This window comes from Bos javanicus, chromosome 3 (genome assembly GCF_032452875.1).
Source record: "Bos javanicus breed banteng chromosome 3, ARS-OSU_banteng_1.0, whole genome shotgun sequence".
In the NCBI taxonomy this organism is placed as follows: Eukaryota; Metazoa; Chordata; class Mammalia; order Artiodactyla; family Bovidae; genus Bos; species Bos javanicus.
This window is the reverse complement of record NC_083870.1, coordinates 113571592-113599586: the sequence shown is the minus strand read 5'-3', so window position 1 is coordinate 113599586 and position 27995 is coordinate 113571592. Positions and strand designations below refer to the sequence as shown.

At 44.8% G+C, this 27995-nt stretch overlaps 4 protein-coding genes across 5 annotated transcripts in view; all 4 read right to left on the bottom strand.

Annotated features, from left to right (window-relative positions):
* LOC133244906 (UDP-glucuronosyltransferase 1A1-like) overlaps window positions 1–27995 on the bottom strand; it is a 143181-nt gene that overhangs the window by 78548 nt on the left and 36638 nt on the right. The window lies entirely within an intron of this gene.
* LOC133244910 (UDP-glucuronosyltransferase 1A3-like) lies at window positions 3754–4728 on the bottom strand. The gene has a single exon (XM_061412683.1). The coding sequence runs from the start codon at window positions 4696–4698 to the stop codon at window positions 3769–3771; it is 930 nt and encodes a 309-aa protein (XP_061268667.1). The 5' UTR covers window positions 4699–4728; the 3' UTR covers window positions 3754–3768.
* On the bottom strand, window positions 8256–9203 carry LOC133244911 (UDP-glucuronosyltransferase 1A3-like). The gene has a single exon (XM_061412684.1). It carries the CDS (start codon window positions 9186–9188, stop codon window positions 8271–8273), a length of 918 nt encoding a protein of 305 aa, XP_061268668.1. The 5' UTR covers window positions 9189–9203; the 3' UTR covers window positions 8256–8270.
* LOC133244909 (UDP-glucuronosyltransferase 1A3-like) lies at window positions 10306–15914 on the bottom strand. The gene has a single exon (XM_061412682.1). It carries the CDS (start codon window positions 13687–13689, stop codon window positions 12730–12732), a length of 960 nt encoding a protein of 319 aa, XP_061268666.1. The 5' UTR covers window positions 13690–15914; the 3' UTR covers window positions 10306–12729.

Sequence of the window (27995 nt, the reverse complement as noted above, 5' to 3'; positions counted from 1 at the left end):
TCTCAGTTACGTATGTGACTTGCATTGGACTATTCTGTACTAGACTATAAAGGAATCTATTAACATTTTTTAAAGTAGTGACTCCACAAGAAACATTCTCTGATTATAATTCAAAATAATTGCAAAAGATAACAGAAAGATGGATGCAACAAATGTTAACTATATGGGAGTTTGGAAACAATCTCATTTTTAAAAACTACTCACTGACTCAAAGAAGAAATAAAAAACATGCATTTAAGTTAAAAAAAAGAAAATGAGAGCAGTTTATACCAAAATCTAAGGAATGGGGAGAATGTTTTATCTATGACCTTCAGTTCTTCATTATTAAGAAAACATAAAGGAACTTAATGCTTACATAAGAAATTAGAAAAACAACTATAAAGTAAAACAAAGGAAACAAGATGATATCATCAACAAAAACAATAAGCTGCAATTAATGTAACAGAAAACAAAAATAGTAAAAAGAATGAGCAAATCCAAAAGTTATTTCTTTGAGGGGACCCATAAAATATTTCAACCCATCATAAACCTTAAGAAGGAGAAGAAACAAAAATATTACAAATTTTATCTTTCCTATTGTGAAAAAAATTTCCATAAACATTTAAAGGAGTCACATCTAAGGATAAAACATACCAAATAAATAAGACTGACAAAATCTCAAAGCAAAATCAATTTAGTTGGAACAAAAATGATAAGAGTGTGCTTACCATGTATAACGTTTGAGAATTTCAGGGTAAGTGATCTTTCATTTGGCAGAAACATACCTAAATGCCTCCAAATGACACAACTTTTCCTGCTGCGCATATTTTAAGTAATGATAATAGACAATATTTGTGTGCTCACAGTGACAATATTAAGGTCAGAATGGTTAACTCTGGGCTTCCCTTTTGTGGCTCAGCTGGTAAAGAATCTGCTTGCAATGCAGGAGACCTAGGTTCAATCCCTGGGTTGGGAAGATCCCCTGGAGAAGGGAATGGCTGCCCACTCCAGTATTCTGGCCTGGAAAATTCCATGGACTGTACAGTCAGTCCATGGGGTCACAAAGAGTCGAACATGACTGAGCGACTTTCACTTTCTTCATGGTTAACTCACCCAGTCAAGGTCATTCAGCTAGGAAAATGGGAGTGAAGATTTGAGCCAATGCAGTTAATTCTAGAAAATACACTTGCCGGGAGCCAGCATATTGCATATTGAGTGCATGTTGCATATTGAGTGCAGGACTTTCCACGGCATCATCTTTCAGGATCTGGAATAGCTCAACTGGAATTCTATCACTGCCGGGAGCCAGCGTGAGGAGCTCCGCCCATGACAAAGGTCATGAGGAAGGAGGCTCGGCATACGCAGGCGGGATCAAGCCTCAGGAGTCCCCCTGGAAATTCTCAAGCATCTACCCCCAAAACCAGAGTCTGCCTACTTTCTGCTTTGTGCTTTCACCTACACCTCTGACTTTACGGGGGGCTGTCCCCCACTACCTCTCTCTGAAAAAAAGAGTTAGCTTACAGTTCCAGTTAATAATTCCTGGGTGTGACAGTGTTTCAACCTACAAACTCCTTTGGAAATCCTCTAGCCTGCCTGAATAGGTTTTTCCGGCCACATGTGATTGTTCAGAGCCTCCCAACTGTGAGAGGCAGGAGATGTTCTAAACTGTCTAAACACAGATTCCTTTGAGTAGTTAAAAGACTGATTAGAAATTGTTTTGGTGAAAGGTTTTTTCACTTATTGGGCCAATGTTTGCTGCTAAGTCTCCATACTCCTTACCTACTGTGTCCTTGGCAGTGTATTGACTGATATAATGGGTGTATAGAAATGTAAGTAGTAGCCTCAGTGTTTGTAACCTTGGACCCTTGGGTTAATTCTTTTCTTGATTGAGCCCACCTCACCTTTGCACTATAGGAATGCAGCTTTGTCCAATGCCTTTTTGGAGGCTGGTGCCTGACTTTGGAATAATCACCTTTAGAGAAAAATAAGTTTCTTAAAATGTTAACAGGCCTCCTGGCCAGAAGATGATGTAATTCACCTGAACTTTTGCATATGATAAGTTTGAAAGCCTGGCTTCGATTAGGACCAGGAACTGCTGCCCTTGCATGACTCCACCCCTTCCCCCATTATCCTCTATGCACAACTTAAGGTATAAAAACTACTTTGGAAAATAAAGTGCGGGCCTTGTTCACCGCAACTTGGTCTCCCCATGTCGCTCTCTCTCCCAAATTCTGGCTGAGTCTCCATCTGGAGCGTGGAACCTGCCATGCTTGCTAATTATGCCTGGGCTTCTAAGATCCGACCGGGGAGGCCTCAGTGTCTCCTCTCCTTCGGGAGAACGGAAGGACGCCTGCGGCCTACATAAGTGGTGCAAACTTCTTGTCTTGAAGTTTTATTGGTCTCCCGCGTAAACCAAGCTACTCAGCCTCTTTTCTCCACTGAATTTTCCTACTGAGCTATCCTCATTCTATTACTCTTTATATCTTTGATAAATATTTAAATAAATAGGTCGCCTATGCCATCTCTCCTTCGAATACCCTGGATTAGCCAGGGCTGGACCCCGGCATACACTCACATAGAAAAACTAAAAAGAACACCACCTCCTTACATTTCACTTTTTACAAATCTCACAGATACATACATGTTTGATCATTGGACAAATGCATTGCATGAAGAGGAAATAAAGTAGAATAAAACTTTGTAGTGTGAGCAATAAAGAAAAATGAAGTTAGAGTTGAGCAATAATAAATACGTTAATGAAAAGAGATGTAAAAATCAGAATACGAAAACTAAATCATGGAAGTTAATATAAATTCAGTACATGTGACAAAAGAGGGCAAAAAAGATGGTTGATTCAGTGGATAAGAAAACAAATCCTGCCCACAAGAGTCCTATTTCACTTAAACTCACATATTCAGGATTAACATATGAAGACTCTGAAACCATTAGGAGTACAATAGTTCCCACCATGAAAACTTGGGGTGTGGTGACCTGGGCTACGGGAGGTTTGCAAATGTGGTCAACCCCCTCATAACAAATCTTTCCTCTTTGAGACTCAGTTCTCAGCATCACTGTCCAGACCTTCACTATGTTCATAGGCTCAGTTTTAGCTCCTCTCCAGCCCCTACAGCTAGCCTTTAATGACCTCCATGTCCCACCTTGATGACCTTTCTGTGGGGAATCCAAACTGTACAGCCCTACATTTTACTCCAGACCCCAACTCCCAGCCAGAAGACATCTGATCAGCACAGCTCCATCTCTGTAGAAATGTTCTCACTTATTTCTGTCTGTAATCACAGAAAACCCAACTTCTCTCCCTGGGATTGTCTCACTTACAATTAATTTATTCCACTTTTCTAAAACTTCTGATTTTTTGGTGTTCAGGTCTTCTGTGACCACACCTCAATCCCCTCCAAGATAAAACTACTCTGAATTATCAGGGCAGCAAATGCAATCTACCAGATCTTCCTCCCTCCTATTGAACACCTTCAACCAAAAACCCCTGATGGAGGAATTCATGGCTCATGTTCTCTGTTTTCCCTCAGCTAGAGAAAGCTGAACAACCTTTACGACAGTTCCTTTTCAAAAGGACAATCGCGGTTGAATCACACATGGCTTGTCAATCCTATTACAGACCCTCAGCCTTACCTTTCATTCTTCTCAAAGACCATCACAAACCTTTACTAACTACTGGTACACTTCAATAAATTTAGCTCACCAAAGACTGCTGGGAGGAGAAGGAGAGGTGGAAATCTTTAGATAGATCAGTATATAATGAAGCACATCGAATTAAAGTTTTTTTAAAAACATGTGCTCCACTAGGAGCACAGATTGAACAAAAGCAGCAGTACACACCTGAGATAAAGGTTTCCTGTTGGCACAGTTGATGCCCCCAATGAACACCATGTTGGGCATGATCGGCCGCGGGTAGTCCATCACAAAGTCTCCTCTGAACAGCCACACGGATCCAGAGGCAAGAATCTCCCCCAGTGACACCTCTCTCTGAAGAAGCTCAGAGGCCATACGTTCATAAGGAGTGAAGGTAACCTGGCAAATGTACTTGAGGGCCAGAGGGTAGAGCATGTTCTTGACCCTTTGGAAGAATGTCATGCGGTCTGAATTCCTTGTTAACAACCTGGGAACATATGAGAAAGGGTTTGGGCATGCTGTGCCCTCAACATCTAAGCCACAGAGAACAGATCGCAAAAAAAACACAGCAGGAATGGACAGGTACTTAGCCAGCACTGCCCCGCAGGGGTTAAAAGGATCTGTTAAAACCACATCAAAGGAACTGGCATTCAGGTCTCTGATCAAGTCCTTGTTATGCAATAGTGCCTCACAAGACCTTTCATACAGCAAAGACACATTTTTCAAAGTTGCCATAGCTTCCCAAAACCTTGTTAGAAAATGTACTCTTTGGAAAAAGACATGAATATGGGTCCTCGTGATGGACTCAAACTCATCCTGTGTGTAGGGAACGGTGTAGACTTTCACGGTAAAAAAGTTCTCTGCCTTGATGTGCAGGTTCACCTCCGGAGCAACGACCACTGCCTGGTGACCTCTGGCGTGGAGCTCCCTCACAGCCTCCCGCATGCTGAGCCAGTGGCTGCCCTCCATGGGGACCACCAGCACCTTCCCAGCCTCGGCCCATCGCCCGGCGCACAGACAGAGCAGGAGTCCAGCCAGCACCTGCCGCCGAAGCTGCAGTCCCAGGGCCATCTCCGCACAAACCAGAAGCTACTGACTTTCTGCTCAGCCTGCGCTGCCTATATTTGTTTCCATACCTTGTCATCAAGTCACTTGAGAACAATGGCATGTCATTGGAGGGCAGTGTGCCCTGTTTGCATTAATCCTTACAGAATAAGTCCGTGCCTGTGTTTCATCACTTGTGTGTTCACCCACGGAAGACCACTCCCCTTTCCTGGGAAAAAGTAAGACTTGATGCTCTGTCTGGGGAGCATTCAGGTTCACTCTCTTGTTCATCCAAGACGCAAAGCAAGGCTGTGCCTGTCCTTTCCCTTGGTCACCTCCTACCTCTCTGCTAACCCTGTTCTCTGGGGCTGGACTGAACGCTGAGGAGTCACCTCTGCCCCAGTCCCCACCAGAACCACTGTTGCGTGTGACCTTATCTGAGAACTCTTTAAACTATTTCTCCTCATCATGAGTGAACACAGAGCACATCCAGGGAAACATATAACATCACGAGAACAGCCTTCTCTCAGCAGGGAGGGGATGGTGGCTCCCTGGATTGTTCTTGTTATATACTGCACACCTCATGCACTGCTCAGAAGAGAGTCTGTCCAAGCAGCTACCTTATATGGAAACTTCTGGAAGAATCCTTAAAGAAAACAGCAGAAGGGCTGCTTGAGAACTCTTTCTCTGCCTCATGGAGTAGAACTTCCTGTTACCTAAATCATCAATTGGAAAGGCAGCTCTTTGTAATGACAGTGGGGTTCGGAGGACGCCAGGCTCCAGGGCCTGCTGCACTTTGGACAGGAGAGACCGGCCCCATGCCTCCGTGCAGGCTCTGTGTAGGGACTGAAGTGTGCATTATTCTGGATCTTTATTACATCTTATAGTTTATGTTCAGGGCTTCCCAGATGGTGCAGTGGTAAAGAATCCTTCTGCAAATGCAGGAGACACAAGACACATGGACTCTATCCCCAGGTTGGGTTCGGAAGGTCCCTTGGAGTAGGAAATGGTAACTCACTCCGTTTTCTTGCCTGGTATAGCTCACAGACAGAGGAGCCTACACAAAACTATACAAGAAAAGTCTTAATCATCAGATAACCACAAAGGTGTGGTCACTCACCGAGAGCAAAACGTCTTGCACTGTGAAGTCAAGCAGGCCTTAGGAAGAATCACTATAAACAAAGCTATTGGAGGTGATGGAATTCCAGCTGAGCGATTGCAAATCCTAAAATTGATGCTGCTAAAGTGCTGCACTCATTACACCAGTAAAATTTGGAAAACTCAGCAAGGGCCCCAGGACTGGAAAAGCTCAGTTTACACTCCAACCTCAAAGAAAGACAATGCCAAAGAATGTTCAAACTACTGCACAATTGTGCTCATTTCACATGTTAGCAAGGCAATACTCAAAATCCTTCAACAATATGTGAATTGAAAACTTCCAGATGTACAAGCTGGATTTAGAAAAGGCAGAGGAACCAGAGATCAATTACCAACATCCACTTCATCATAGAAAAAGCAAGGGAATTCCTGAAAAAAATCTACTTCTGCTTCATGACTACTTGAAAGGCTTTGATTCTGTGGATCACAACAAACTGTGGAAAATTCTTAAAGAGATGGGAGTACCAGACCACATTACCTGCCTTCTGAGAAACTTGTATGTGGGTCCAGAAGCAACAGTTAGAACTGAACATGGAACAGCTAACTAGTTCAAAATTGGGAAATGATCATGTCAAAGCTGTATATTGTCATCCTTCTTATTTAATTTATATACAGAGTACATCATGTGAAATGCCACACAGCTTGAATCACAAGCTGGAATCAAGATTGCCAGGGGAAATATCGACAACCTCAGATATGCAGATGATACCACACTCATGGCAGACAATGAAGAAGATGAAAGAGTCTCTTGATAAGAATGAAAGAGGAGAGTGAAAAAGCTGGCTTAAAACTCAGCATTCAAAAATTAAGATCATGGCAAATAGATGGGGGGAAAGTGGAAACACTGACGGATTTTATTTTCTTGGGCTCCAAAATCACTGTGGATGGTGACTATAGCCACAAAATCAAAAGACGCTTGCTCCTTGGAGGAAAAGCTATGACAAAACTAGACTGTGTATTAAAAAGCAGAGACATTACTTGGCCAACAAAAGTTGATACAGTCAAACCTATGGTTTTTCCAGCAGTCGTATATGGATGTGAATGTTGGACCATAAAGAAGCCTGAGCACTGAAGAGCTGATGCTTTCGAATTGTGGTGCTGGAGAAGACTGCATAGCCTCCCCTGGACAGCAAGGAAATCAAACCCGTCAGTCCTAAGAGAAATCAATCCTGAATATTCCCTGGAAAGACTGCTGCTAAAACTGAAGCTCCAGTGCTTTGGCCACTTGATGAGAAGAACTGACTCATTGGAGAAGACCCTGATGCTGGGAAAGACTTAGGGAAGAAGAAGGAGAAGGGGAATACAGAGGATGAGATGGCTGAATGTCATCACTGACTCCATGGACATGAGTTTGAGCAAACTCCGGGAGATAGTGAAGGACAGGGAAGCTTGGTGTGCAACAGTCCATGGGGCCACAAACAGTTGGACACAACTTAGCAACTGAACAACAACAACAATAATTCAGGGTTAATATAAACAGACTCTGAAACTATGAGGGAAGCTGTAGCTTGCACCATAGAAATGCAGGGTTGGTGACTGGGCTGCGGTAGGCGTGGTGATGTGCTCAGTCCCTTCCTGTTCTCAGTTCTCAGCATCCCTGTCACCACCTTCACTGTGCTCTTGGCTCAGTTTGACCTCCTCTCCAGCCCCCACCACTAACCTTTGAGGACCTCAGTTGCCCATGCTGAGCACCCATCTGACACGCCATTCAAATCTGTACATCCCCCCACATTACTCCAGACCCCAACTCCTGGTCAGAAAACTTCTGGTCAGCATAGCTCCATCTCAAGAAACTTGGCTCAATTATTCCTCTCTCTGATCACAGAGAGCCCGACTTCCATCTCCGGTTTTGTCTCCCTTCCACTCTATTTATTCAACCTCTCTGAAATTCTGCTGCCTTTTGGGGTTGAAGTCTCCAGTGATCACACCCAATATATTTCCAAGACAAAACTACGATGAACTATCAGGACAATAAATGTATTTGCCAATTCTCTCCTCCTCCAATTGAACACCCCCAAGCAAAAAACCCATGATGGTGGATTCACAGCTCAAGTTCTTGGCTCCTACTTGATTGAGAAAACTGCACGAACATTACAACAGAGGCTGTATGAAAGGACAATCATGGTCAAACCACCCCATTCCTTGTCAAACCTAACATGGACCTTCACCCCTGCCTCTCATTCATCTCAAATTCCATCACAAACCTACACTACACTCCTGGAGCACTTTAATAATGTCTCAACAAAGACTGTTCAAAGGAGAATGCAAGGTAGAAATCTTTAGAAAGATCAGTAGCTAAGTAAGCACGTGGAAGTAGGCTGTTCTTTTTAAATATGTTCCACTTGGGAATTCCCTGTTGGTCTAGTGATTGGAACCATCCATTTCACTGCAAGGGCCTTAGGTTGCAGTGTGGTGAAAAAGTTTTTAAAAAATTTTTTAATTCAAAGATTGTGCTCCACTAGGAGCACTGATTGAACAAAAGCAGCAATACATACCTGAGATAAAGGTTTCCTGTTGGCACAGTTGATGCCCCCAATGAACACCATGTTGGGCATGATGGGCCGCGGGTAGTCCATCACAAAGTCTCCTCTGAACAGCCACACGGATCCAGAGGCAAGAATCTCCACCAGCGACACATCTCTCTGAAGAAGCTCAGAGGCCATACGTTCATAAGGAGTGAAGGTAACCTGGCAAATGTACTTCAGGCTCAGAGGGTAGAGCATGTTCTTGACCCTTTGGAAGAATGTCATGTGGTCTGGATTCATTGTTAATAACTGAGGAACATAAGAGAAAGGGTTTGGGCATGCTGTGCCCTCAACATCTAAGTCACAGGGAACTGAACGCAAGAAAAACACAGCAGGAATGGACAGGTACTTAGCCAGCACTGCCCCGCAGGGGTGAACAGGGTCCGTTAAAACCACATCAAAGGAACTGGCATTCAGGTGCCTGATTAGATCCTTATTATACAGCAGCCCCTCACAAGACCTTTCAAAGAGTAAAGACGCTTTTTTCAAAGATGCCATAGTTTTCAAAAACATCGTTACCCAATGTACTCTTTCAAAAAGCATATGTACATGAGTCTTCATGAGGGAATCAAATTTGTCCTGTGTGTAGGGAATATCGTAGGTTTTCATGGTGAAAAAGTCCTCTGCCTTGATGTGCATGTTCACCTCCGGAGCAACGACCACTGCCTGGTGACCTCTGGCGTGGAGCTCCCGCACGGCCTCCCGCATGCTGAGCCAGTGGCTGCCCTCCATGGGGACCACCAGCACCTTCCCAGCCTCGGCCCATCGCCCGGCGCACAGACAGAGCAGCAGTCCAGCCAGCACCTGCCGCCGAAGCTGCCGTCCCAGGGCCATCTCCGCACAAACCAGAAGGTGCTCCGTCGCTGGTGGGGCTGTGCCACCTATATTTGTTCCCTTTTCTTTATCTTATCATCAAGTCACTTAAGCAAAATGGCATGTCATTGGAAGGCAGCATGCCCTCTGAACATTAATCATTACAGAATAACTCCACGCCTGTGTTTCATCACCTCTGATTTCACCCAGGGAATGGTTACCCGCTCCCCTTATCTTGGAAAAACTCTTCTGACCTGCTGCTCCCTCTAGGGAACATTCTAGTTCACTCTCTTGTTTTTCATCCAAGACCCAAAGCAAGGCTGTGCCTGTCCATTCCCTTGGTCACCTCCTACCTCTCTGCTAACCCTGTTCTCTGGAGCTGGACTGAACGCTGAGGAGTCACCTCTGCCCCAGTCCCCACCAGAACCTCTGCTGCATGTGACCTTATCTGAGAAAGCTTCAAACTCTTTCCCCCCATCGTCAGTGAACACAGAGCACATCCAGGGAAACATATAACATCCCAAGAACAGCCTTCTCTCAGCAGGGAGGGCATGGTGGCTCCCTGGTTTGCTCCTGTGCCACACTGCACACCCTCTTGCACTCCCCAGAGAGAGTCTGTCCGAACAGCTGCCCCAAATGGAAACATCTGGAAGGATCCTTGAGGAAAACTGCAGAAGGGCTGCTTGAGAACTCTTTCTCTGCCTCATGGAGTAGAACTTCCTGTTACCTAAACCATCAGTGGGCAAGGCAGCTCTTTGTAATGACAGTGGGGTTCGGAGGACGCCAGGCTCCAGGGCCTGCTGCACTTTGGACAGGAGAGACCGGCCCCATGCCTCCGTGCAGGCTCTGTGTAGGGACTGAAGTGTGCATTATTCTGGATCTTTATTACATCTTATAGTTTATGTTCAGGGCTTCCCAGACGGTGCAGTGGTAAAGAATTCTCCTACAAATGCAGGAGACACAGGAGACATGGACTCTATCCCCAGGTTGGGTTCGGAAGGTCCCTTGGAGTAGGAAATGGTAACTCACTCCGTTTTCTTGCCTGGTATAGCTCACAGACAGAGGAGCCTACACAAAACTATACAAGAAAAGTCTTAATCATCAGATAACCACAAAGGTGTGGTCACTCACCGAGAGCAAAACATCTTGCACTGTGAAGTCAAGCAGGCCTTAGGAAGAATCACTACAAACAAAGCTATTGGAGGTGATGGAATTCCAGCTGAGCGATTGCAAATCCTAAAATTGATGCTGCTAAAGTGCTGCACTCAACACACCAGCAAATTTGGAAAACTCAGCAAGGGCCACAGGACTGGAAAAGCTCAGTTTACACTCCAACCTCAAAGAAAGACAATGCCAAAGAATGTTCAAACTACTGCACAATTGTGCTCATTTCACATGTTAGCAAGGCAATACTCAAAATCCTTCAACAATATGTGAATCAAAAACTTCCAGATGTACAAGCTGGATTTAGAAAAGGCAGAGGAACCAGAGATCAATTACCAATATCCACTTCATCATAGAAAAAGCAAGGGAATTCCTGAAAAAAATCTACTTCTGCTTCATGACTACTTGAAAGGCTTTGATTCTGTGGATCACAACAAACTGTGGAAAATTCTTAAAGAGATGGGAGTACCAGACCACATTACCTGCCTTCTGAGAAACCTGTATGTAGGTCTAGAAGCAACAGTTAGAACTGAACATGGAAGAACAGACTAGTTCAAAATTGGGAAATGATCATGTCAAAGCTGTATATTGTCATCCTTCTTACTTAATTTATATGCAGAGCACATCATGTGAAATGCCACACAGCTTGAATCACAAGCTGGAATCAAGATTGCCAGGGGAAATATCGACAACCTCAGATATGCAGATGATACCACACTCATGGCAGACAATGAAGAAGATGAAAGAGTCTCTTGATAAGAGTGAAAGAGGAGAGTGAAAAAGCTGGCTTAAAACTCAGCATTCAAAAATTAAGATCATGGCAAATAGATGGGGGGAAAGTGGAAACACTGACGGATTTTATTTTCTTGGGCTCCAAAATCACTGTGGATGGTGACTATAGGCACAAAATCAAAAGACGCTTGCTCCTTGGAGGAAAAGCTATGACAAAACTAGACTGTGTATTAAAAAGCAGAGACATTACTTGGCCAACAAAAGTTGATATAGTCAAATCTATGGTTTTTCCAGCAGTCGTATATGGATGTGAATGTTGGACCATAAAGAAGCCTGAGCACTGAAGAGTTGATGCTTTCGAATTGTGGTGCTGGAGAAGACTGCATAGCCTCCCCTGGACAGCAAGGAAATCAAACCCGTCAATCCTAAGAGAAATCAATCCTGAATATTCCCTGGAAAGACTGCTGCTAAAACTGAAGCTCCAGTGCTTTGGCCACTTGATGAGAAGAACTGACTCATTGAAAAAGATCTGCTGCTGGGAAAGACTTAGGGAAGAAGGAGAAGGGGAAGACAGAGGATGAGATGGTTGAATGGCATCACTGACTTCATGGACATGAGTTTGAGCAAACTCCGGGAGATAGTGAAGGACAAGGCAGCCTGCTGCTACAGTCCAAGGGGCTGCAAACAGTTGGACACAACTTGGCAACTGAACAACAACAACAATAATTCAGGGTTAATATAAGCAGACTCTGACGCTATGAGGAAAGCCGTAGCTCACACCATAGAAATGCAGGGTTGGTGACTGGGCTGCGGTAGGCGTGGTGATGTGCTCGGTCCCTTCCTGTTCTCAGTTCTCAGCATCCCTGTCACCACCTTCACTGTGCTCTTGGCTCAGTTTGACCTCCTCTCCGGCCCCCACCACTAGCCCTTGAGGACCTCAGTGGCCCATGCTGAGCACCCATCTGACACGCCATTCAACTCTGTGCATCCCCCCACTTTACTCCAGACCCCAACTCCTGGTCAGAAAACTTCTGGTCAGCATAGCTCCATCTCAAGAAACTTGGCTCAATTATTCCTCTCTCTGATCACAGAGAGCCCGACTTCCATCTCAGTTTTGTCTCCCTTCCACTCTATTTATTCAGCCTCTCTGAAACTTCTGCTTCCTTTTGGGGTTGAAGTCTCCAGTGACCACCCCTAATACCTTTCCAAGACAAAACCACAATGAAGTATCAGGACATTAAATGCAATTTGCCAGTTCTTTCCTCCTCCAATTGAACACCCTCAAGCAAAAAACCCATGATGGATGGATTCACAGCTCAAGTTCTTGGCTCCTACTTGATTGAGAAAACTGTATGACCACTACAACAGATGCTGTTGGAAAGGGCCATCATGGTCAAATCACCCCATTCCTTGTCAAACCTAATACGTACCTTCACCCCTGCCTGTCATTTGTCTCAAAGTCCATCACAAACCTACACTACACTCCTGGAGCACTTTAATTATGGATGTCGCCAAAGAGTGTGTGAAGGAGAATAAGAGGTAGAAATCTTTAGGAAGATCAGTAGCTAAGTAAGCACGTGGAAGTAGGCTGTTCTTTTTAAATATGTTCCACTTGGGAATTCCCTGTTGGTCTAGTGATTGGAACCATCCATTTCACTGCAAGGGCCTAGTTTGCAGTGTGGTGAAAAGTTTTTAAAATCTCTTTAACTAAAAGAATGTGCTCCACTGGGAACACTGATTGAACAAAAGCAGCAGTATACACCTGAGATAAAGGTTTCTTGTTGGCACAGTTGATGCCCCCAATGAACACCATGTTGGGCGTGATCGGCCGCGGGTAGTCCATCACAAAGTCTCCTCTGAACAGCCACACGGATCCAGAGGCAAGAATCTCCCCCAGTGACACATCTCTCTGAAGAAGCTCAGAGGCCATACGTGCATAAGGAGTGAAGGTAACCAGGCAAATGTACTTCAGGGCCAGAGGGTAGAGCATGTTCTTGACCCTTTGGAAGAATGTCATGCGGTCTGGATTCCTTGTTAATAACCGAGGAACATAAGAGAAAGGGTTTGGGCATGCTGTGCCCTCAACATCTAAGTCACAGGGAACTGAACGCAAGAAAAACACAGCAGGAATGGACAGGTACTTAGCCAGCACTGCTCCACAGGGGTGAACAGGGTCCGTTAAAACCACATCAAAGGAACTGGCATTCAGGTGCCTGATTAGATCCTTATTACACAGCAGCCCCTCACAAGACCTTTCAAAGAGTAAAGACGCTTTTTTCAAAGATGCCATAGTTTTCAAAAACATCGTTACCCAATGTACTCTTTCAAAAAGCATATGTACATGAGTCTTCATGAGGGAATCAAATTTGTCCTGTGCGTAGGGAATATCGTAGGTTTTCATGGTGAAAAAGTCCTCTGCCTTGATGTGCATGTTCACCTCCGGAGCAACGACCACTGCCTGGTGACCTCTGGCGTGGAGCTCCCGCACGGCCTCCTGCATGCTGAGCCAGTGGCTGCCCTCCATGGGGACCACCAGCACCTTCCCAGCCTCAGCCCATCGCCCGGCGCACAGACAGAGCAGCAGTCCAGCCAGCACCTGCCGCCGAAGCTGCAGTCCCAGGGCCATCTCCGCACAAACCAGAAGGTGCTCCGTCGCTGGTGGGGCTGTGCCACCTATATTTGTTCCCTTTTCTTTATCTTATCATCAAGTCACTTAAGTAAAACGGCATGTCATTGGAAGGCAGCGTGCCCTCCGAACATTAATCATTACAGGTTAAGACTATGCCTATGTTTCATCACCTCTGATTTCACCCAGGGAAAGATTACGCCCCGTTACTTTGGAAAATCTCCTCTGACTCTGCTGCTCCCTCTGGGGAGCATTCTAGTTCACTCTCTTGTTCTTCATCCAAGACCCAAAGCAAGGCTGTGTCTGCCCATTCCCTTGATCACCTCCTACCTGTCTGCTAACCCTGTTCTCTGGGGCTGGACTGAACGCTGAGGAGTCACCTCTGCCCCAGTCCCCACCCAGAACCTCTGCTGAATGTGACCTTATCTGAGAACTCTTTAAACTCTTTCACCCCAATTCATAGGTGAACTCGGAGCTAATCCAGGGAAATGTATTACGTTGCTAGGGCTGCTTTCTCAGCAGGGAGGGGATGGTGGCTCTCTGGTTCGTTCCGGTTCCACACTCGACACCTCTTACGCTGCTCAGGAGAGAGTCTATTGGAGCAGCTGCCCGATATGGAAACATCTGGAAGGATCCTTGAGGACAACAGCAGAAGGGCTGCATGAGAATTCTTTATCACCTCATGGGATAGAACTTCCAGTTATCTAAATCATCAGTGGGCAAGGCAGCTCTTTGTAATGGCAGTGGGGCTCAGAGGGGGCCTGGGCCCAGACCTTGCTCACCCTGGCAGGAGGAAGCTGGCCCCGTGCTTCCATGCGGGTTCTCTGAATCCTCTTCTGATGCAGAAGGTACCAGTCCTCCACTACTCTGGCTAGGGACTGAAGTGAATTAATCTGTACTGTTATTATATCTTATAGTTTATGTTCAGATTTTTCTCCAAGGTCAGTTACAGACCAAATCCTGAAAAGGACAGATTCCTCAGAAGAGAGTAGCTCCAGAATTTGTGAGACCCTTCTGAGGTGGGGCCTGTGCAATGATTGTGTCTCAGACCCATGAGGTGATCCTACTACAGAGACTGATGGTCACATGTGCTCAACAGAATGTGACATCTCCACGTCTAATCTGCCCTGGGGAAGATGGGGTAGGACTTTCTGGGCTGCCCAGCTTTCTCACTGAGCACCCTCTTCTGCATCCATGGCTTCTGCCATAAGGACATCCTGCCATGATCCACATGTCTGGCCAGGCTGACGTTTTCCTTTGGGAGAAAGCTTTCCCTCATTCAGAATCCACGTTGATAACAGATTTCATCACGGGGCAAATGCACGCAGGCCAGTGTGCCTCCTGTATCACACAGGCTGCCACCGTGCTGGGGGCATTTCCTTTAACCATCCTTGGAGGCTGTGGTCCAAGATCCTGGATCTCCAACAGCAACATCTCAGCTCTTTTTCTGGATCCTCTTTCTGTCCCAGCTATATTCCTGCATGTTTCCCCCAAGGCTCACTTTCTGACCTCCATTCCCAGCTTAAATCCTATCATACCTGTCAAGCAGATTACAGGGCACTTGTCAGCAAAACCAGAGCCAAGCACCAACTCCGTGGGGAATAGAAAAGGTCATCACTATGCCAGTCGCCAGGAGTGGAAGTCCAAACACCCCTGCCCACTGCATCTTGGTATCTGAATCACCAGGAAGAGCACAGCCAAGCACTGGATGGAAGAACACTTTCCTTACACAGAGCACGAGGAGCCCCAACACTGGGCATTGGTACCCACAACCAGCCAGTCTCCCCTGATGGCCGACACAGAGCAATTTGCCTACGTGCATCCCTTTTATGCCCAGTAGAAAGACCCTGCCCCCTCCCTGAGGAGGACAGTGTAACAGCAGGGTTGGCCAAGTTCCATAACATGCGTGCACTTCAAAGACAGAAGAGCAGTCATTGAACCTGAAACAGGGAAATACACTCTCACACAGTGTGATAAGCCTAGCATAGGCTGGTTGGCTCCTATTGAGGAAGAGTTCCAAGCCCAAGGCCCACTCTTACGCTGCCAAGTGAAGGCCAAAACACTACATGCATGGGAGTTCCCTGGTGGTCCAGCGGCTAATAATCTGCCTTGTAATGCAAAGGACATGGGTTCAATCCCTGATTGAGAAACTAACATCCCACGTACCATGGGGCAACCAACTTTGTGTACCACAGCGAAGATTCTGCCTGCCACAACTAAGACCTGATACAGCCAAAAACAAATAAATAAATTTAATAAATATTTTATTACTTATTTATAAATCATTTAATAATTTATAAATAAATAAAACTGCTTCCATGAGACTGCCTTTCCCAACACCAAGTTTTATGATTTTTTACATGAAGGCAAGCCACAGTTGGTGCTTTGATGGGCCACACCTTCCCCTGCACAGAGGTACGAATAAGCAAGAAGCATTCTTGACAGTGAGAGAACTCTACACCATGGGACTTTCATGGAACTTGCAAGAGCAGGTCGCAGGGGACTGAAAACGGAGAGAGCTGTGTTCACCTCAAAGTGCCTGGAACAGGGTGACTTGGAACAACAAAAATGTACTGCCTCCCACTCTGGTATCAGAGTTGAAGGACATGCGCTCATCTTCTCCTGCGAGAACTCCAAAATTGCAACTCCCTGCTGAACAATCATCGACAGGAGAATGTTGGACCCCACACAAAAAAAGGTTCCCCACCCCCAAGGGCAAAGGAGAAGCCGCAATAAGACGTAGGAGGGGCAAAATCACATTTAGAATCAAACCCCATACCCACCAGAGACGCTCGGGGGACTCAGACAAAACCTCGTGTGCAACAGGATGCAGAGACCCCCAGAGACTGAGCCAGACCTGCCTTCGAGTGTTTGAGTGTCTCGTGCAGAGGCACGGGCCAGCAGTGGCCTGCCATGGGGACAGGCACTCTGGCTGCAGCAGACCTGGGTCACCCAGCGTGTGGCATCAGCCCTCTTGGAGGAAGTTGCCATTAGCTCCACCATAAAGCCACTGAGCAGACGACCCACAAGCTGCAGAACAATGATACCAAACAAAGTCTCGCACTGTTAAGAAAGCTCTAGGACCCACAACAGATTTCCCAACCTGGGATCTGGCAAAGGGATGAGGACCCCCAGGGAATTTGACTTTAGAGGCCAGTGGGAGACTGAGCCAGACTTGCCTACGGGTGTCCAGGAATGTCCGGTGGAGGCCTGGGAGGACAGTTTGGCCTCAGGCCAAACAAGAGTGAGGGAATACAGCCCCACCCTTCAACAGAAATTGACTAAAGATTTACTGAGCTCAGCCCCACCCATCGGAACAAGACCCAGTTTCCCCCATCAGTCTCTCCCATCAAGAAACTTCCATAAGTCTTATCCTTATTCATCAGAGGGCAGACAGAATGAAAACCACAATCACAGAAAACTAACCAAACTGATCACATGGACCACAGCCTGTCTAACTCAATGAAACTGTGAGCCATGCCGTCTAGGGCCACCCAAGATGAACAGGTCATGGTGGAGAGGTCGGACAGAATGTGGTCCACTGGAGAAGGGAATGACAAACCACTTCAGTATTCTTGCCTTCAGAACCCCATGAACAGTATGAAAAGGCAAAAAGATAGGACACTGAAAGATGAACTCCCCAGGTTGGTAGGTGCCCAATATGCTACTGGAGAAGAGTGGAGAAATAACTCCAGAAAAATGAAGAAACGGAGCCAAAGCGAAAACAATACCCAGTTGTGGATGTGACTGGTGATAGAAGCAAGATCCAATGCTGTAAAGAGCAATATTGCATAGGAACCTGGAATGTTAAGTCCAGGAATCAAGGTAAATCGAAAGTGGTCAAACAGGAGATGGCAAGACTGAACATCAACACTTCAGGAATCAGCGAACTCAAATGCACTGGAATGGGTGAAATTAATTCAGATGACCATTATATCTACTATTGTTGGCAAGTATCCCTTAGAAGAAATGGAGTAGCCCTCATAGTCAACAAAAGAGTCTGAAATGCAGTACTTCAGTGAAATCTCAAAAACAACAGAATTATCTCTGTTCATTTCCAAGGCAAACTATTCAATATCACAGTAATTCAAGTCTATGCCCTGACCAGTAATGCTGAAGAAGCTGAAGTTGAATGGTTCTATGATGACCTACAACACCTTCTATAACTAATACCAAAAAAGATGTCCTTTTCATCATAGGGGACTGGAATGCAGAAGTAAGAAGTCAAAAGATACCTGGAGAAACAGGCAAGTTTGGCCTTGGAGTACAGAATGAAGCAGGGAAAAGGCTAACAGAGTTTTGCCAAGAGAATGCACTGGTCATAGCAAACACCCTCTTCCAACAACATAAGAGAAGACTCTACACATGGACATCACTAGGTGGCCAACACCAAAATCAGATTGATTACACTCTTTGCAGCCAAAAGTGGAGAAGCTCTATACAGTCAGCAAAAACAAGATCAGGATCTGACTGTGTCTCAGATCATGAACTCCTTATTGCCAAATTCAGACTGAAATTGAAGAAAGTAGGGAAAACCACTAGAGTATTCAGGTATGACTTAAATCAAATCCCTTATGATCATACAGTGGAAGTGAGAAATAGATTCAAGGGATTAGATCTGATAGACAGAGTGCCTGAAGAACTATGGACAGAGGTTCATGACATTGTGCAGGAGGCAGTGATCAAAACCATCCCCAAGAAAAAGTAATGCAAAAAGGCAAAATGGTTGTCCGAAGAGGCCTTACAAGTTAAATTGAGAAAAGAAGAGAAGCAGAAGGCAAAGGTGAAAAGGAAAGATATACCCATGTGAATGCAGAGTTCCAAAGAACAGCAAGGAGAGATAAGAAAGCCTTCCTCAGTGATGAATGCAAAGAAACAGAGGAAAACAATAGAATGGGAAAGACTAGAGATCTCTTCAAGAAAATTAGAGATACAAAGGGAACATTTCATGCAAAGATGGGCACAATAAAGGACAGAAATGGTATGGACCTAACAGAAGCAGAAGATATTAAGTAGAGGTGGCAACATACACAGAAGAACTATACAAAAAGGATCTTCATGACCCAGATAACAAGAATGGTGTGATCACTCACCCAGAGCCAGACAGTATGGAGTCCAAAGTCAAGTGGGCCTTAGGAAGCATCACTACAAACAAAGCTAGTGGAAGTTATGGAATTCCAGTTGAGCTATTTCAAATCCTAAAAGTTGATGCTGTGAAAGTGCTGCACTCAATATGCCAGCAATTTGGAAAACTCAGCAGTGGCCACAAGACTGGAAAAGGTCAGTTTTCATTCCAATCCCTAAGAAAGGCAATGCCAAAGAATATTCAAACTACCACACAATTGCACTCATCTCACACACTAGCAAAGTAATGCTCAAAATTCTCGAAGCCAGGCTTTAACAATATGCCAACCGAAAACTTCGAGGTGTTCAAGTTAGATTTAGAAAAGACAGAGGAACCAGAGATAAAATTGCCAACACCTGTTGGATCATAGAAAAAACAAGAGAGTTCCAAAAAACATCTACTTCTGCTTTATTGACTATGCCAAAGCCTTTGACTGTGTGGATCATAATAAACTGTGGGAAATTCTCAAAGAAATGGGAATACCAGACCTGACCTGCCTCCTGATAAATCTGTATGCAGGTCAAGAAGGAACTGTTAGAACTGGACATGGAACAATGGACTGGTTCCAAATAGGGAAAGGAGTATGTCAAGGCTGTATATTGTCACCCTGCTTATTTAACTTCTATGCAGAGTACATCATGAGAAACATTGGGCTGGAAAAAGCACAAGCTGGAATCAAGATTTCCAGGAGAAATATAAATAGCCTCAGATTTGCAGACAACACCACCCTTACAGCAGAAACCGAAGAGGAACTAAAGAGCCTCTTGATGAAAGTGAAAGAGGAGAGTGAAAAAGTTGGCCTAAAACTCATCATTCAAAAAACTAAGATCATGGCATCCGGTCCCATCACTTCATGGCAAATAGATGGGGAAACAGTGGAAACAGTGACAGCCTTTATTTCTTGGGCTCCAAAAATCACTGTAGATGGTGACTGCAGCTGTGAAATTTAAAGATGCTTGCTCCTTGGAAGAAAAGCCATGACCAACCTAGACAGCATATTAAAAAGCAGAGACATTAGTTTGCCGCCAAAGGTCCATCTAGTCAAAGCTATGTTTCTTCGAGTAGTCATGTACAGATGTGAGAGCTGGACAATAAAGAAAGCTGAGCGCCAAAGAATTGATGCTTTTGAACTATGGTGTTGGAGAAGATTCTTGAGAGTCCCTTGGACATTAAGAAGATCCAACCAGTCCATCCTAAAGAAAACCAGTCCTGAATATTCATTGGAACGACTGATGCTGAAGTTGAAGCTCCAATACTTTGGCCACCTGATGTGAAGAACTGATTTATTGAAAAAGAACCTGATGCTGGGAAAGATTGAAGACAGGAGGAGAAGGGGATGGCAGAGAATGAGATGGTTGGATGGCATCACTGACTCAACGGACATGAGTTTGAGCAAGCTCTGGGAGTTGGTGATGGACAGGGAAGCCTGGTGTGCTGCAGTTCTTGGGGTCAAAAAGAGTCGGACATGACTGAGCGACTGAAGGGCACAGTCCAAATCAAGGTGTCGCAGGGCCACCCTCCCTCCGAAGGCTCTGAAGGGGAACCTCTCCTCGCCTCTTCCGACTGTGGTGTCTGCCTGCAGCTTTGGTCCTCCGTGGCCTATAGATGCATCACTCTTTGCCCATCTTCCCCCGTGTGTCTTTACATTGTCTGCCTTCTGTGCATGTCTGTTGCTGTGACTGAGTCTCTTTTTATAAAGACAGCAGTTGCACTGAGGACTTTCCTGGTGGCTCAGAGGTAAAGAATCTGCCTGCCAATGCAGGAGACCTGGGTTCAATCCCTGAGTTGGGAAGATCCTCCTGGAGGAGGAAATGGCAACTCACTCCAGTATTCCTGCCTGGAGAATTCCATGGACAGAGGAGCCTGGTGGACTTCAGTCCATGAGGTCAAAAATGAGTCAGACACAGCTTAGTGACTCAACAACAACAGCAAGTCATACCTCAGTTAACTTGACTACCTCTGTCAAGACACTGTATCCAAATACACTCACATTCAGAGGTGTTGAGTGTTAGGATCATCACATTTAAAAAAAAATTATTATATATATATTTTTGGCTATCCTGGACATATTTTTGGACTGTAGCACACCAGACTCCTCTATCCATGGGACTTCCCAGGCAACAATACCGGAGTGGGTTCCATTCCCTTCTCCAAGGGATCTTCCTGATCCAAGGATAAAAAAATTATTCATTTATTTATTTTTGGCTGTCCTGGGTCTTAGTTGCTACATGCAGGCTTTCTCTAGTTGTGGTGGGTGGGCGGGGCCTCCCCGGTGGGCGGGGCCTCCCCTTCACTGCAGCACGGGCGTCTCCTCGCGATGGCTTCTCTCGTCGTGGCGCAGGGGCTCTAGGCTCACAGGCTTCAGCAGTCGCAGCACATGGGCTCAGTAGTTGTGGTTCTGAGGCTCTAGAGCACAGGTTCACTCCACAGTATGCGGAATCTCCCCAGACCAGGGATCGAACCCTTGTCCCCTGCATTGGCAGGCAGACTCTTATCCACAGCGCCACCAGGGAAGTCCCATAACATATCTTTTTTGAGGTAGCCTCAATCCAACCTATAACCAAGCACCAGCTCTCCACGGGATGTGTGAGCCAGGCTGGGGCTGGAACTTCATCCAAAAGACTGGGGTAGCTACTGAAGTCGGTGTGGCCAAGTATGTGCTTTTTAAGAATCCCTTTTGCAGAGAAGTGGGGAATAATTCAGAGGGGTCAGCCTGGACCCTAGGGGTCCTCCTCAGAGGCTGTTTGTGTGAGGTGAAGGCCTGTATCCCAGTTAAAGTCATCTTGGGGACTGAGTCGATTGAGAGGCAGTACAGGAATTATTCCAGCAGGGGGCGGTCACAGCAAACGTTCAGTTCAGTTCAGGTCAGTCGCTTAATCGGCTCTGACTCTGCAACGCCAGGGCTCCGAGGGTTTACTCAAACTAATCATTGAATCGGTGATGCCATCCAGCCATCGCATCCTCTGTCATCTCCTTCTTCTGCTTTCAATCTTTCCCAGCAACAGGGTCTTTTTAAATGAGTCAGCTCTTCACATCAGGTGGCCAAAGTATTGAAGCTTCAACTTCAGCATCAGTCCTTCCAGTGAACACCCAGGACTGATCTCCTTTAGGATGGACTGGTTGAATCTCCTTGCAGTCCAAAGGACTCTCAAGAATCTTCTCGAACACCACAATTCAAAAGCATCAATTCTTTGGCGCTCAGCTTTATATATAGTCCAACTCTCCCATCCATACATGACTACTCAAAAAACTATAGCTTTGACTACACGGACCTTTTTTGGCAAAGTAATATCTCTGCTTTTTATTATGCTATCTAGGTTGGTCATAGCTTTTCTTCCAAGGAGTAAGCTTATTTTAATTTCATGGCTGCAGTCACCATGTGCAGTGATTTTGGAGCCCAGAAAAATAAAGCCTGTCACAGTTTCCACATCTGTTTGCCATGAAGTGATGGGACCAGATGCCATGATCTTCGTTTTCTGAATGTTGAGCTTTAAGCCAACTTTTTTACTCTCCTCTTTCACTTTCATCAAGAGGCTCTTTAGTTCTTCACTTTCTGCCATAAGGGTGGTGTCATCTGCATATCTGAGGTTATTGATATTTCTCCCAGCAATCTTGATTCCAGCTTGTACTTCCTCCAGCCCAGCATTTCTCATGATGTACTCTGCATATAAGTTAAATAAGCAGGGTGACAATATACAGCCTTGACATACTCCTTTCCCTATTTGGAACCAGTCCATTGTTCCATGTCCAGTTCTAACTCTTGCTTCCTGACCTGCACACAGGTTTCTCAAGAGGTAGGTCAGGTGGCCTGGTATTCCCATCTCTTGAAGAATTTCCCACAGTTTGTTCTGGTCCACACAGTCAAAGGCTTTGGCATAGTCAATAAAGCAGAAATAGATGTTTTTCCGGAACTCTCTTGCTTTTTCGATGATCCAACGGATGTTGGCAATTTGATCTCTGGTTCCTCTGCCTTTTCTAAAACCAGCGTGAACAACTGGAAGTTCACGGTTCATGTATTGTTGAAGCCTGACTTGGAGAATTTTGAGCATTACTTGACTAGCGTGTGAGATGAGTGCAATTGTGTGATAGTTTGAGCATTCTTTGGCATTGCCTTTCTTTTGAATTGGAATGAAAGCTAGCGTTTTCCAGTCCTGTGGCCACTGCTGAGTTTTCCAAATTGCTGGCATATTGAGTGCAGCACTTTCACAGCATCAACTTTTAGGATTTGAAATAGCTCAACTGGAATTCCGTAACTTCTACTAGCTTTGTTTGTAGTGATGCTTCCTAAGGCCCACTTGACTTCACATTCCAGGATGTCTGGCTCTAGGTTGGTGATTACACCATCGTGGTTATCTGGGTGATTAAGATATTTTCTGTATAATTCTTCTGTGTATTCTTGCCACCTCTTCTTAATATCTTCTATTTCTGTTAGGTCCATACCATTTCTGTCCTTTATTGAGCCCATCTTTGCATGAAGTGTTTCCTTGATATCTCTAATTTTCTTGAAGAGATCTCTGCTGCTGCCGCTGCTAAGTCGCTTCAGTCGTGTCCAACTCTGTGCGACCCCAGAGACAGCAGCCCACCAGGCTCCCTGTCCCTGGGATTCTCCAGGCAAGAACACTGGAGTGGGTTGCCATTTCCTTCTCCAATGCATGAAAGTGAAAAGTGAAAGTGAAGTTGCTTAGTCGTGTCCGACTCTTAGCGACCCCATGTACTGCAGCCCACCAGGCTCCTCCGTCCATGGGATTTTCCAGGCAAGAGTACTGGAGTGGGGTGCCACTGCCTTCTCCGAAGAGATCTCTAGTCTTTCCCATTCTGTTGTTTTTCTCTATTTCTTTGCACTGATCACTGAAGAAGTCTTTCTTATCTCTCCTTGCTATTCTTTGGAATGCTAGATTCAAAGGGTACATCTTTCCTTTGCTTTTTGCTTCTCTTCTTTTCTCAGCTATTTGTAAGGCCTCCTCAGACAACCATTTTGCCTTTTGCATTTCTTTTTCTTGGGAATGATCTTGATCCCTGCCTCTTATACAATGTCATGAACTTCCGTCAATAGTTCAAAAGGACATCTTTTCAGGCACTCTATCAGATCTAATCCCTTGAATCTATTTGTCACTTCCACTGTATAATCATAAGGGATTTGATTTAGGTCATACTTGAATGCTCTAGTGGTTTTCCCTACTTTCTGCAATTTGAGTCTGAATTTGGCAATAAGGCGTTCATTATCTGAGCCATAATCAGCTCCTGGTCTTGTTTTTCCTGACTGTATAGAGCTTCTCCATCTTTGACTGCAAAGAATATAATCAATCTGATTTCGGTGTTGACCATTTGGTGATGTCCATGTGTAGAGTCTTCTCTTGTGTTGTTGGAAGAGGGTGTTTGCTATGACCAGTGCATTCTCTTGGCAAAATTCTATTAGCCTTTGCCCTGCTTCATTCTGTACTCCAAGGCCAAACTTGCCTGTTACTCCAGGTATTTCTTTTTTTTTTTTTTCCAGGTATTTCTTGACTTCCTACTTTTGCATGCCAGTCCCCTATAATGAAAAGGACATCTTTTGGGGGTGTTAGTTCTAGAATGTCTTGTAGGTCTTCATATAACTATTCAGCTTCTTCAGCAGTACTGGTCAGGGCATAGACTTGGATTACTGTGATATTGAATAGTTTGCCTTGAAAACGAATAGAGATCATTCTGTCATTTTTGAGATCACATCCAAGTACTGCATTTTGGACTCTTTGTTGACTATGAGGGCTACTCCACTTCTTCTAAGGGATTCTTTAGTAGTAGATATAATGGTCATCTGAGTTAAATTCACCCATTCCAGTCCATTTAGTTCGCTGATTCCTAAAATGTCAGTGTTCACTCTTGCCATCTCCTGTTTGACCTCTTCCCATTTACCTAGATTCATGGGCCTAACATTCCAGGTTCCTACGGCAGTGCGTAAAGGATGGGCCCAGAGAAGGCAGAGGCAGGGCTGCTGAGGGCATCCTGCATCGCCCAAAAAAGGATGGTTTGGATTTGGGAGCTGTGCATAGACAGGGCACTAAAAAGGGTTTCTTAGCTATGGGTGAAATGTTTCAGCCCCTGAACTAGTCCCCCAAACTCATTAAAATGACTGTGAGTATATGATGGGGGCAGGCACATCTTGTCATGTTTAAGGGTTCTCTCCCCCATTCTAGGTGGTGCAGTGGTAAAGAATCCAGCTGCCAGTGCAGAAAATGCAGCTTTGATCCCTGGCTTGGGAAGATCCCCTGGAGTAGGAAATGGCTCTCCACTCCAGTATTCTCACGTGGGAAATCTCATGGACAGAGGAGCTTGGTGGACTACAGTCCATGGAGTCGAAAAAAGTAGGGCACAACTGAGTCCTGCCACCACAACTCCCATTCTAAATTAACTCGGTTGCATTTTGTGTAGACACTAGCGTCATCTGATCTCTGTTGGCACTTCTTGAACTCAGAGGCCCTGGGGAGAGCGGGACCCATGGAGGATGCTGGTACCTTCACAGAGATGGAGGCAGGGCTTGGGAAAAGCAGGGCTATGGGGAGGGAGGAGCATGTCTTCCTGGTGCCTATGAAACACCAGAAGGATATGTCCAAGGTAGTTGGCTTCATGGGTCTGGAGCAGAGGAGGGTCTCAACTGCACAGATGGACTTGGAACCCTCAGCATATGGTGGAGACTGAAGCCAGGGGTGTGCGTGAGGTCACCCCAAAAAAGTCCAAAAATAGAAAAGGACATTTCTCGAGCATGACCCCTGGGAGATGGTGTTCCCCCACTTCCAATCTTATAAACCTAAACATAAAACTATTATATTAAACTTTTTGAAGGAAACATAGGACCAAATCCTCACACCTTGTGCTTAGTCACTCAGTTGTGTCTGACTCTTTGCAACCCCAGGGACTACAGTCTGCCAGTCTCCTCTGTCCATGGGGATTCTCCAGGCAAGAATACTGGAGTGGGTTACCATCAACTTTTTTGAAGGAAACCTAAGACCAAATCTTCACACCTCAGAGTAGGCAAAGATTTCTTAGGACACAAAAGTACAGACTATTAAAAACTCGATTCATCAGACTTTATCAAAAGTCTGCTCTTTGAAAGATACTTATTAAAAAATGCAAAAGTGTAGAGCAGACACTAGGAGAAAGCATCAGCAAGATATGTATCTGATGAAGGACTTGTATACAGAATGGATAAAGAACACTTGTGACTCAAAAATAAGAAGACAAACACCCCAATAAAAATGAGCAGAAGAGCACAGATGATGAGTACAGATTCACAACCGTGAAGGGACAGTTGTGTGAAAGAAAGGTATGCATGTGATCAAAAAGCACGTGAAAAGATGTTATTGGTCATGAGGAAATGCAAATGAGGAGTTCTCTGGCGGCCCAGCTGTTAGGATTTGTAGCCTTCACAGCTGTGGCCCAGATTCAAACCCTGGTTGGGGAACTAAGATCCTGCCACCCATGCAGCGTGGCCAAAATAGGATGGAATGAATGAAGGAGGGAGGGCAGGCAGGAAGGAACACAGAGGATGGGAGGGAGGAAGGAAAGGGAGGAAAGAAGGAAAGAGGGAAATACAAATTAAAATCGGGATGAAATTCCACATTCCCACAAGAGTGGTTAAAATATAAAAAACTGACAATAGCAAGTGTCGCCAAGAGTGGAGGGGCAGGATTATAAAATAGTTTTATATTTTACTACTGCTTTACAAAATAGTTTGGCTGTTTCTTATAAAGTTATACATACACCTACCATATGACCCAGCAATCCTACTCCTAAGTATTTACCCAAGAAATACAAAACAATTTATTCACAAAAACACACATACTCAAATATTCATAGCAGCTTTTTTCCATTCATATTTGTATAATTTTATTCAGATGAAACTCTAGAAAGTGCATTGTAATCTCAGTGATGGATATAGGATCAGGGGTTGCCTAAGGCTTAGGGAAGGTGTTGTTGACCAGGATAAAAGACAAGGCCAGTTACTGAAGTGACTGATAGCTTTCAATGAACAATGTTGGATTCATGAGCTCCGAAGAAGAAGATTTAGCTTCAGGACCAGGGACCTAATCACTCAAGAGCTTTTGTGTAGCAGAGTTTTATTAAAGTATAAAATGGAACAGAGAAAGCTTCTGACATAGACATCAGAAGGGGGAGAGAGAGTGCTAGGCTTATCAAGGCCTTATATACTTTTTTCAGGCCCACTGCCACAACATACATCTTAAATTAACAAGATTAGAACTAACAATAGAAAGATCTTACCAGACCCACTCCCATAATATACATTTTAAGATGACAGGATTAGGTTCTTGTTAAGGAGAAACATGTCCTCAAGCCAGATACATTGTTATATTGACTAGGACAAAGCAAAGTAAAGGACAACGTTTGTCCTTATCTCCTTGAGAGCCCCAGACCCCGTTCTCCTTCTCAAGGGCTCCAGGCCCCTTTATCCAACTCGGAGACCCTGGACTTCTTATCAACCTACCTAGGAACTGACTTTCTCATGATGAAAGTGTCCCGTGTCTTGACTGTGGTGATAGCTACATGGGTATACACAATTGTTATAACCCAGAAATGTACAAGTGAAATGGTGTATTTTACCACAGCAAGGGCTTCCCAAGTGGCACAGTGGTAAAGAATCTGCCTGCCAATGCAGGAGACGCAAGAGACACAGGTTCAATCCCTGGAGTGGGAAGTGGCAAACCACTCTAGTATTCTTGCCTGGAAAATTCCATGGGCAGAGGAGCCTGGTGCAAAGACTGAGCACTCACACTACTCTATGCTAAGCTACACTATTGCATGTAAATAATACCTCAGTAGCATTAATTTTTTTTAAAAATTGAAAAGATATAATGCAATTGCAAAAGTGTTTAACTTTCCTGAGCTGATGAAGATAAAAATTGACCATGGAAAACATTAACAGAAAAAAACCCCATAGCTAATAGTATTTCTTTCAGATGCCAGTGAATATTTTTAATTTTAAGTTTAAATTTAAAACTATCTATGAGCATCACAGAAGGGGGAAAAAAAAAATCCCTAATGGAGAACAAAAGTCAGAGACTTTAAAAACCAAATGCTTATAAGCCCCCAAATGATTACCTTAAAAGCTGATGGATTATCCTTTCCTGGGGACATTTATATTTGGAAAACTCAGTGGTGGCCACAGGCCTGGAAAAGGTCAGTTTCA

Excerpts from the sequence above, each read along its gene's own strand:
- LOC133244910 (XM_061412683.1), bottom strand. The coding sequence starts at position 4,698 with ATGGCCCTGGGACTGCAGCTTCGGCGGCAGGTGCTGGCTGGACTCCTG.
- LOC133244911 (XM_061412684.1), bottom strand. The coding sequence starts at position 9,188 with ATGGCCCTGGGACGGCAGCTTCGGCGGCAGGTGCTGGCTGGACTGCTG.
- LOC133244909 (XM_061412682.1), bottom strand. The coding sequence starts at position 13,689 with ATGGCCCTGGGACTGCAGCTTCGGCGGCAGGTGCTGGCTGGACTGCTG.